This window comes from Tachypleus tridentatus, chromosome 13 (assembly GCF_004210375.1).
Source record: "Tachypleus tridentatus isolate NWPU-2018 chromosome 13, ASM421037v1, whole genome shotgun sequence".
In the NCBI taxonomy this organism is placed as follows: Eukaryota; Metazoa; Arthropoda; class Merostomata; order Xiphosura; family Limulidae; genus Tachypleus; species Tachypleus tridentatus.
The window spans coordinates 208,099,948-208,112,155 of NC_134837.1; the positions used below are offsets into that span (position 1 = coordinate 208,099,948).

The 12,208-nt window shown below is 34.5% G+C and overlaps 1 protein-coding gene across 2 annotated transcripts in view; it reads right to left on the reverse strand.

The window, feature by feature from the left end:
• Positions 1-308: 308 nt before the first annotated feature.
• LOC143239711 (large neutral amino acids transporter small subunit 2-like) overlaps positions 309-12,208 on the reverse strand; it is a 43,193-nt gene continuing 31,293 nt past the window's right edge. Inside the window, exons 4-9 of one of the 2 annotated variants that reach the window (XM_076481122.1) lie at positions 9,881-9,925; positions 7,769-7,892; positions 4,562-4,665; positions 4,176-4,272; positions 1,493-1,820; positions 309-491 (exon numbers count right to left, since the gene is read on the reverse strand). In XM_076481122.1, the coding sequence (XP_076337237.1) occupies positions 439-491; positions 1,493-1,820; positions 4,176-4,272; positions 4,562-4,665; positions 7,769-7,892; positions 9,881-9,925 (751 nt within the window). In that variant the 3' untranslated portion in view covers positions 309-438. Of the gene's footprint in view, positions 584-1,492; positions 1,821-4,175; positions 4,273-4,561; positions 4,666-7,768; positions 7,893-9,880; positions 9,926-12,208 lie in introns of both variants that reach the window. The other variant, XM_076481121.1, reaches the window with a different exon arrangement.

The window sequence follows — 12,208 nt, forward strand, 5'->3', positions numbered from 1 at the left end:
GTTTTTGCAAAGTTACAAGAATAACGCTTCTTAATACTTAACATAACGAAAACATTAACTTCTACCAAACTTTCATAACCATTGCACTTCCTAACGATTGCTTTAATTTATAAATTTGATGTTTACTCTCATGTTAATACTAAACAACACATCCATACAAGTGTTACTATCAAAGGTTAAAATGGAGGAGAGGATTTTGTTTTTGCCACAATTATTAATTTATAAAACTGGACATATGTAAAGTAAACAAAATTAGAGAATAACTCGTACCTCACGCAATATACAAAGTGCCACCTGGTGGAATGGTCTATCTTTATAATTTTTTGTGTTTTTTTTTTTTATTTGGTAATCTACAAGGTACGCCAATAAATTAAGAATTACATCCAATAACACAAACTTGGGGAAAACTGATAACTTTTGTTGTTGATATTCAGTAATTCAGAAGTGGGTCTTTTTTTTTCTTTCTTCTTCTATTGGAACGACGTCATAACCTATAACACCAAACTTTAATTAGTCAGTATTCATTCTTCTTTTTCCGGAGTCATAACCTCTAAAAGTTTCTGCAATTCCTTTGTTATCTTCCCTGAGTGAGAGAGAGAAAAAAAATTAGCGAAGAAATCGGTTGATCAGAAGTCGTGGCATCTAGTAGTTGCTAAATGAACTACAGTATATTAATTTTTACCGAAGGTCATGCTTTCAGTAGAATTAAGAAAAAAAAAAAAAAAAGGAAGACTTGAAATATTTTAAGATAGAAAGAGATAAGCTACGTCCTAGTAGTTAGATATTAGGTTTGTTTACTGTTCCATCACGTTATACCAAGGAGAACAAAATTACAAATACTGTTATTTATCGAACTGGCCCGGCATGGCCTAGCGCGTAAGGCGTACTCGTTATTTATCCCAGCCGTGGGGTGTATAATGTGACGGTCAATCCCACTATTCGTTGGTAAAGTAGCCCAAGAGTTGGCGGTGGGTGGTGATGACTAGCTGCCTTCCCTCTAGTCTTACACTGCTAAATTAGGGACGGCTAGCACAGATAGCCCTCGAGTAGCTTTGTGCGAAATTTCCAAACAAACAAATTTATCGAACTATTTATTTATAAGCTTGCGGTACTGTTTGCGTGTACGTATTCGTTAAAGACTTAAACTCTAACCAGTATAATTAAACCTAACTATTTAAAAAAATACACAGTTGATTTTTAATGTTTGTACAGACATCGGCTAGAAGTCTTATCTTCAGAGTTCAAAGAAACAGAAACGTCAAAAGTGAGTAAGAAAATATATATATATATATGCGAGATTAACGATTTTAAGCTAGTATTTCAATTTTTTTTAATGAACGACAACAGACGTATCTGCAAATATATACAAGAATTTTGTAACAAGAAACGGTCTAAGTGTCCGATTTAATTATCCAATAGCAAAGTTAATTTTGTAAAACTTTTTTTTTAATTAGGTTGACTATTAACAGTTGATTGTTCTAATGAAACACACCTGATATGGAAGAGATAGCAGCTGATTTTCTCTTGTTCTTAATTAGAATAAAGTACACTGGTACACCCGACAGAATTATTAATAGGCCTAGTCCAGTCTCCATAGGCTGAGCGTATAAGGGTATTACGGTGAGGAATACGCAACACAGAAAAAACGAAACTGGGATCGCTAGGGAAACTTTGATTGGTCGAGGCATATACGGTTTCTTCCAACGGAGATACATCATCCCCAAAATGGCCACGCCTACCCACAGCCATTGGATAAAGCTGAGGTAATTAATTAGTGTGTAAATATCGCTAGTTGTCAACATCGCCACAGAAAGCACACACTACGAGAAAATAAAAAAACATAAAATAGTTCGAAATAAATGCTGAAAATTGTGGGGAAAATTTTAAAATCAATACATAATATCCTGTACAACATGGCTACGTGGTTAAGGTACTCGACTCGTTATGTGAGAGTCCCGGGTCGAATCCCCGTCACATGTTGGCCCTTTCAGCCGTGGGGGAGCTATAATATGACGGTCAGTCCCACCATTCGTTGGTAAATAGTAGCCCAAGAGTTGGCTGTGATGACTCGCTGCCTTCACTCTAATATTATATTGATAAATTAGGGACGACTAGCGCAGATAGTTTTGGTGTAGCTTTTCGCGAAATTCAAACCAAACCAATACAACATTGTATTTAAGTACATTGTTTTGTGTCTGTTTCTTGTAACAAAGCCACATCGGGCGATCTGCTGAGTCCACCGATGGGAATCAAACCTCTGATTTTAGTGTTGTAATTCCGTAGACTTTCCGTTGTACCACCAGAGGGGTCTCTAGTGTGTGTTGAATAAGTAGAAAGTATAGTAAATTCCGTCACTTTAACAAAAAAAACAACCTAAGCCTATATTTGTTCAATAATATTTTGAAATAAATTTCTCTATTTTCTCATAAATAATAATATTCTATAGTTATTCTACTTAAAACCAATATTATTAAAAATAGAACTGTGGTAACAAACAATGGACAGCTATTCGGCCTTATTAAAAATAGAACTGCAATAACAAACAATGGACAGCTATTCGGCCTAATTAAAAACAGAACTGTAATAACAAACAATGGACAGCTATTCGGCCTAATTAAAAACAGAACTGTAATAACAAACAATGGACAGCTATTCGGCCTAATTAAAAACAGAACTGTAATAACAAACAATGGACAGCTATTCGGCCTAATTAAAAACAGAACTGTAATAACAAACAACGGACAGCTATTCGGCCTAATTAAAAACAGAACTGTAATAACAAACAATGGACAGCTATTCGGCCTAATTGAAAACAGAACTGTAATAACAAACAATGGACAGCTATTCGGCCTTATTAAAAACAGAACTGTAATAACAAACAATGGACAGCTCTTTGGCTTTATTAAAAACAGAACTGTAATAACAAACAATGGACAGCTATTCGGCCTAATTAAAAACAGAACTGTAATAACAAACAATGGACAGCTATTCGGCCTAATTGAAAACAGAACTGTAATAACAAACAATGGACAGCTATTCGGCCTAATTAAAAACAGAACTGTAATAACAAACAATGGACAGCTATTCGGCCTTATTAAAAACAGAACTGTAATAACAAACAATGGACAGCTATTCGGCCTATCTAGGTCACTGTTTATGTTTGTAAACAATTAATTAAATGACAAAAATAGAAGAAAATATTTTTGCAAAAAAGGTGTAAACTGCAGACTCTCTAATAAAATGTGTTAATATTTTATAATTCTTAATAAAACAGTTTATTTTATCTCTTTCAGTAACACTGGATACAGTCGTGTGCTGAATATTCAAAATATTGATTATACTTCTGTTTAACAAGCTGTTCGTTGAGTTGGTGGGTGTGTGTAGAAAGGACCAATGACAGGTGACATAATGGTATATTTCACATTAATAAAAATACCTATGGGTCAGAGTGAGAGATACCGAAAATGTTACCATTGGGGTTACTTTTGATAGCTACACGAGGGCTGTCTGCAATAGCTGTCCCTAATTTAGCAGAGTAAAACTAGACAGAAGGCAACTAGTCATTACAACCTACCGCAAACTCTTGGGTTACTCTTATAAACGAAATGGAATGGAGCGTGGATTTAAAACACCCTCACGTTTGAAATGGACGAGCGTGTCTGGTGTGACGAAGGTTCGAGCCCGCTACGCTCAAATTATAAGTCCAGCCCCTTAACCCCTGTACATGCTGAGCCGACGTTTTTTTTTTTTTTTACTTATTTTATCAGATAAAATTCATGACTGAAAATGATGCATGCAACACAGACAATCTATTGTGCAGTTTTTGTTTTGTTTTATTGGTGAGTGGGTGCGTGTTTAATGTAATAAAAGCATAAATAGTTTAAAGTATTTTGTTAATACAAACATTTCTGAATTAACGAACGAATCTCATAAAAACATTTTCATTTAATTAATGTTATTAAATATATTCTTATATTACTTGCGAAGTGGTGACATTTTACCTAAACTCTAGGTACAGTTCAATAATAATAACAAGATGGCTCCTTTAAAATGTTTACTTAAAGCTTAAGAATTAGGCGTTATGTTATACTTACTTTTATTTGCGTTAGTTTTAGCATGGTTCTTATGTGTTGTGGTTGTTCCGTTTTTTGTTTTAATTTTAAGTTGAATCTTACCGTAAACATAAGTGATGGCGTTGGTGTACACCTCTTGTAGTGAATCATTCCAAATATTATCGGTAGATGGCCCTCTTGAGCACCAACGTAAAAGAGTCTTGCTTGAAAACAGTGGTTAATGTGAAATGAATCAGGTTTCAGAAAAGATAAAATTACACAATATATCACTTCAACTGAATACAATATTTCTCAATATAGTAACTTGTGTTGTTCTTGTACTTGTTTCTTGTTAACTTAACATTTCAGTTTTTTCCAAGATACGTACAATATATAACTTCTACATGAACTGTTCTAGAGATGTTTACCAAAATGTATAAAATAGTAACATTGATGTTACAGAAATATTAGATACGATTAAATGATGATACCTCTAAAAATCGTCTTACCTACTTGAAGTAAAGAGAACTCCATTGACGCCACCAAACACTGACAGTCCTACAAAAATCGGCATGATCCAAGCCATAACTCCAAACATCTTACTTGCAAACGTCTAAGAGTAAAAAAAAAAAAAACAGGAATGTTAAGCACCAGTGTTCTTTGTGCAAAAACTGATAAAAACATATAAAAATTTGGCAGTTCAATTACTTTACTACTGACTTCGACCAGTAACTATAAGCCTAACAAGTGTGTTCTACGACTCTACAAAGTGTGTTTACGTGCGTTTTGCTTCTTATAGCAAAGCTGCATCGGGCTACCCGCTGTGTTCTCTGAGAGGAAACGAACCTCTGATTTTATCGTTGTAACTCTGTAAACTTATCGCTGTCCCACTGGAGGTACACTTAAGGTACTGATTATACTAAGTGGAAGTGTATATCTAGCTTGTTTTGTTGTTATTTAATAATTCTTGATATCTTTAGAACATGTAATGTTTAAGATTCAATTATTTCTTTAACGACGCAGGCGCGGTTAAGAGTTCTCACCGTCATATTTGATCACTTATTAACAAACTGTTAAGCGTGACGCCTACCAAACAAGAAATACAAAGTTAGGTTAAATTAATGGTATCAGTTGGCCTACGAGAAGGAGGGGTCCGTCTTATAGCACTCATTTAAAACCATCATGCAAGTAGACATTTTTTATGTTCTTTTCGATTGAAATTTTGTTAATTTTGGTGAAACTCTATTGTTAATACAGACTATAACTTTATTGTGGCGACTTAAACACCTTACACAGGAATATTGATTTTAAAATATAAATACTGATGACCGTTAAAATTCTTCGTGTACATAAATTATACATAGATTAATGTATTTCTGAAGAGGGAAAACGATTAATTGCAGTCTCCATTCACAAAAATATTTTCTATACAAGGCTTTGATTTTTGCTAATCACTAAGTCTTACAATTGAGGAAACTCTGGGATGTTTTGACATGTGACGGCGCTACAGGGGGTCATTTGTCCACTCAAAATTTTCTTACCCTACCACGTTAATCATACATACATAGGGCAAATATAATTTGTATGATAAGTAATCACGTTCGCTCGCGTACTACCATCTTATAGAGTTTTTTCTTCTGTGTCAAAAGTCAATTACATATACCCTACTTTAATAGGTATTCCCTTTAACACTATTTTGTTATAGTAATGGCACTAGGGCACTAAATAGTTCATTAAATAATGTTCTATGATAGAACACTATTCATCAATCGATTTTTAAAGGGACTTATTATTCCCCCCCTCCAAACAAAACAAAAAACGCTGCTATACATGCGAGAATGACTAAAACATTCTGATCCTTTCCAAGGTCTGCGAGTTGGGACTTCAACGTTAGCTTAATGTCACTTAGCACGCTCAGATTTGGGGATGAAAGAGATAACAAGTCCTTTTAAAACTACACGTGAATTGGTTTTTGAATTTCGCGCAAAGCTATACTAGGGCTATCTGCGCTAGCCGTCCCTAATTTAGCAGTGTAAGACTAGAGGGAAGGCAGCTAGTCATCGCCACCTCTTGGGTTACTCTTTTACCAACAAATAGCGGGATTCATCGAAACATAACACCTCCACGTCTGAAAGGGCAAGCTAGTTTGGTGTGACCTGTGACGTAATATTGTATAAATATTTTCTTTCTTTCTTCTTATGTGGAAAACGAGTTGAGAAATTCAAAGTTTATCTGGTTTAAACCATTCAGAGAGGTTTATAATGTCAATGGATCGTGAAACATGCTGAAAGAAAACTGTATATAATTTGTTACCATTTTTTAATAGACTGTTGAAATTTGGCTAAGTTAATTGACATGTACATACACCCAAGTACAAGTATGTGATTTCAAGTCTCGGTCATTAAAATCTTTAACTACCAAGAACCACCCTAGAACGACTATAAATATGATTGGAGGTGGGGCTAATATACTTTTATGAAAATGTTTGTGGTGTAACATTATAACAATATAAATACTTTTTTATTAGTAATTATAAAAAAATACATTATGCAACTTGGTAATGTTGCTAACAAATTTTCCAATAAAACCACGTTAAGCAATCCATAGTTGTTCAAGTTTCTTAAGGATATTGTCTTTTGTGTAACGTATTTCTCTCTGGATACGAAGGTTAGATTAATTTGTGTTTTAATCTAGTTATAAAATATGTTGAGAAACGAGAGAAAATCGTCATTTACCCTATTCCTTGTGAATATGGAGTTCAAATGTTGGATAATATAAATATAATAAAGTTAGGATTAAGGAACAAACTAAACACGCAAGAAAAACCGAATATACTGATCTGTGTGTAATAGCCAATCATTTTAAAGAATAGGAAAAGAAAAATAAGACTTCCACATCCACCAAAAATAGAAATCATACACTTAACCAATCACAGAAGTCGATAAAATGTGAATACCAGCCACGTAAGTATTTAAATAGATTAAATGACAGAAGTTATAATAAGAGAGACTCCTAGCGCGTGCATAATACATCTTTATCAGGAAGACCCAGGATCGAATCTTGGTCTTTACGAAATATATAATAATAACAAAAAACTAGTTAATTAGTCTGATCGCCATAGCCTCACCTAAGGGATTAAAGGCGGAAGTTATCATCATAACCTTATTACAGAAACCAAGATACGTTTATAAATGACATTTCTACATGATGGGTTGTCTTTGCTGTGCTTACGGTTTTAGTGCTTCCAGACTAACTCCAACCACTTGGGATCAACGTTTCGATCCACAGTATCGAGTCATCATCAGGTCAAATTTAATTTTAAAATGTCCAGCGAACATTACAGATTCGTGATAGTGAGAACAAGTTTGTAGAGGGCGCTGATTTCGCTTTTCTTTTCTTTTTGTAAATAAAATAAGGCGGATAAAATATTACCATAAATAAGTAAGGGGTCCTGGACATTTAAGCTGTTTTCTTGATGACCTTTGTCAGCAGTTTTAATATGAGTTGAAATGTTGCAATAAAAAATAATTACAAGGGGTTTTGCTACAAGTTCCTATTATTTCATTTTTTAATTAACTGGCCAACAACCCACCATTCAACAATCTGTTATCTAACAATTATTTGGCCAACAACCCACCATCCAACAATCTGTTATCTAACAATTAATTGGCTAACAATCTTATCTCCACAATCACTAAGAAGCTACTGTGTCTTACCACTGCTACTGCAGGAGAAGCCAACATTTCCAGCGGAGAGACAACCGTAAAATAAGCAACATTTGCGAAGACATATACAAATGTCACGACCGGAATTCCAATCCAAATAGCTCGAGGTAAATTTCTGAAAAAAGTATTAAGAACTTAATACTGACATCACTCACTAGCAGGTAAAATATTTATTGTGTGACTGGTCGTTTCTACAGTAAGTACAAAGAACTTAATATATATATTAATATATTATGCCATAACAAATCCATAAAGTGAAAGAGACAATAACTTAATTCTAGCCAATCTGTTGTTGTTTAACTTAATTCTAGCCAATCTGTTGTTGTTTTTTACTTATCTTGCGATATGTATCCTTTAAGCTTACATTACTATCCTTAGAATTTATAAAATAATTCGACATTTTCCTAATTGAAATCCCACGTCTCAATCTCTTAAATCTACAAGACTCCAGAAGAAACAAATTATTCTAAGTATCTAAGGCCGCATAAATAGTAAGGTCATATGGTGGCTGCCAGAGGTCAAGATGAGGAACACTTATCAAGAACTAAACAAGGTTACGACACTTACGGCCTTTGGAAAGTAAACACATGATATTAAATTGGGCTCCAAAAAACAAGTCGAAGTTAGCTGTATTTACTTGATGGAACAGTACTTTGGTTCAATATAGTCAAAAGATGAAAGGAGTCACCAACTCAGTCTAAAGTTTAGTCTTTATACGATCTGTCTCGGGTTATACAAGTCTCGCCATCAGAAAAGACAAGTCATCGAAATCTCTGCACATATTTCAAACAAATACTTTACCTTTAAGTTCCAAAATAATCGATTGTCGCCGATTCTATACGTACGAGACATTGAATATATACATTTTTTTTTAAATTTTAAAACCTTGGAAACAAACTGATAAAAATATACAACAAACAAATAAATATTTATGTAGCCGTTTACTTGAGTTCTTTCCTTAGCAACTAGAAATTAAAGTAATTTGGTTACTTTAATTTTCAAAGTAATGACTTTATAATACCAACCACATATGGGCATGATGAGCATGGCGCGTTTCACGCACGTGCCAGTCAATCGCACGTTTTCAACTCTTTGATCAACAGGTTTAATGCGAGATCATAAATCATTGAGATAGATACACCGTACTCTGATAATATCTGGGTTAACAAACAAGTTCTTTAAATTGCAGAAAAGAGAAAGGTATTAGCTGTGTTTCTAGGACGTATATTTTAATATAACCTTAACCTAAATGTTTTTAAACAGCTTTTAACAAGGAACGTTCAAGTAAGAAAACTACCAATGTTTATTACCTTCTATAACCATGCCGTGCAGAGGAGATCACAAAGACAGGGGTTAGCTGAAAATAAAGATTTTTGAAGAAATATATTTTGTTTTGGTAGGGTGCCGGGAGAGGGAGCTGTATGATAGAGGAAGTTACGTGAACTGCGAGTTCCCTGTGATACACAAGGTTAAAAATCCATAAGAAGTAAACTGGTCGTCTTTTATTCCGGTCAGTCTTTAACATTTTTGAAATATAAAACGGTGGGTTATACTTTATAACATAGTCCATGTCCCTCACTGTGTGCCATTCGTTTTAAAAATGGAATCCTTTCCACTCCCTATGGAAGCGAGATATCACGTGCATCTTTCAGTAAATGTGGACAATTTATACAACCGAGGGTTTGGTTTATTCGGAATTTCGCGCAAAGCTACATGAAGGCTACCTGCGCTAACCGTCCCTAGTTTAGCAGTGTAAGACTAGATGGAAGGCAGCTAGTCTTCACTACCCATCGCCAACACTTGGGCTACTCTTTTACCAACGAATAGTGAAATTGACCGTCCAATTATACTACACCAACGGCTGAAAGGGCGATCATGTTTGATGTGATGGGGATTCGAACCCGTGACCTTCGAATTAGGAGTCAAGTGCCTTAACCACCTGGCTAGGCCAGGCCACGATCGAGGGGAAGTATTCTTGAGGAGTAGGAGGAGAAAAGGCGGGGACTTTAACCAATCCAACCAGCCCCTTGAACACGTCACTTTCCACAAACGTTTATACTGTGGTAAACATAGAGCTACAATATGGATATGAATTACACCTACTTGTATGGATCCTTCAGCTCTTCTGTAACGAAGTTCAAATAATTCCTGAGAAAAATGTAAAACTGTTAAGATGGTTATATGTATGTTCATTCATTTCATAGAGTAACATGACATGAAGGATGCTATTAAAAGAAAAAAATATTTCCTGAACAAATTAAAACTTACACAGATACAAGTCTGTTTTTCAAAAGCGAACCAATCATAGTTCGTATTACATACACTAGTTTCAAAAGGTCATCGAATTAACAACTCCTAAACAGCTCTTCTTTAAGTGTCTCACAAAAGACTTTTTGTTTGCTTAAAGTATTGGCTATTCGTAAAAGGCCTTTAATATTTAAATAATACAGAGAAATAAGTATCTTGTAAAGCCAACGCAGAAAAGTTTGAAAAAATCTTAACTCACCAGTTAACTAAGTAAAACATTGATGACTTACATGTACAAACAAAAACTTCCAGTAGCTTGAATTTAAGTAAAAATAATTTAATATTCCAGAAAACTCCAGAACAATGTGCAAGTATTCTGCGTTTACTAACTATATCAGGGGTGGCCACACTTCTTTAACGTTGGAGCCACATACGATAAACTTCAGGTGTTTGAGAGCCGCAAGACATAAACACATATCACATACATAGTATTTATTCATGTATGTAGTTTTTAAACTGTTAATATGTATTAGTTTCAATAATCACAAAGTGCACATATATATATCAAATGTTTTCAGAATCCTGGCTGATTGCTGTTTTAACTATACTGAGCGTATTTAACACAGTAATGGACTGGGGAAACATCTAAGAAAAATATGCAAATTAACATTAAATGAGACTGCCAAAAATAATAATAAAAGGGGTAGAAAACAGATACACTAATGATATTTGTTTTAATAAATATCTGGTCAAAACATGTAAGACAATAAAATTACAGATATTTTAATCAGATACCACCTTACAAAAGGCTGTACGAATTAGTTCCGTCAGGTTTGATTTGTAAGGATTGCACGAAGCTTCGACTTCATAAACTGTATTACAGAGTACAGTGATTCACAGCAGTATATTATGCTGAAAACTGAGATGAGTCGCACACTGGTTTTCTTCAGTTCTGGATATTTTATTTCTCGAATTTGCTTCCAGAACTCAATTGTAGAATGGAATTCATGGATCATCTTTAGACCAAAGTGCTCTTGTAGTTCTATTAGTTCCATTTCCACAGCAGATGGTTCTGTAACCAGAGGTTTAAGAATGAGACAACCATCATTCATCACATCAACCATGAATGGATTTACAAGAAAGGCGAAGCAGGTCTTCAGCAAGTCCTCAAACCTGTCTAGGAAATTATCAAGCAATCTTTGTAATTTATCTTTATATTCCTCCAGTTTGTGGTCTTATTTCAGCATCAGGTAATGTATTTACTCTCCTTATGAAATTGGTAAAATCACCAAAGTTTCTTGACAATATGTCTCTTTGAAAAAGTCTTATTTTATTCTGAAAACTTAAAATTGTCTGAGTAAGATCAGAAACAATCTGATCCTTTCCCTGGAGTGCCAAGTTGAGAGTTGTAGATGATTCATTATATTAGTAAGGAACATTAGATCTTACATCCATTCATCATTTCCTAGTTGAGGATAAAATATCATTTTTTCTTCAAGAAAAGTAATAATATGCTCCAACAGATCCACAAACCTATTTAAGACCTTGTTGGTTGACAGCCACCTCACTGTGCAATAGAAAGAGACATCACTGGGTTTATTTTGAAGTTCCAGTTCTTCAATAATATATTTGAACTCTCGGTGGGTCTTCCCATTTAATCGTATGAAATTGACAATTTCAAGAATAAACTTCATAACATCTTCATACTTGAATTATCTGACTGTTCACAATGAATAATGCAACGAACTGGCAGAAACTTTAGAAAGCTGGGATCACTTTTCATTAGTGCAATTAATCCTACATTTTCCCCATCATTGCAGGTGCTCCATCTGTTGCAACACTGACGAGTTTATCCAGTGGAATATCTACATTTGTTAAAGATTTGTCAAGTTCTTTTTTAATGTCATCACCACGAGATTTTTTCTTTTAATGCCACTAAGTCCAACATCTCTTCTTTCACAGTTACATCAGAGGAAATATTACGAATAAATACCGCCAGTAGTGGTTTGTCTTGTATGTCTGTAGATTCATCAAGGGTTAAGCTGAATGCAAGGGAATTCTTTAAATCATTTTGCCTGCAACATCAGCACTGATGTGGGAGATGCGTCTCTCTGCAGGGTGGCGTGAAGCTGGTGTTTGTGCTATTAGTCGCTGACGTTTTGGGTTATTTGGATTTAACAGTGT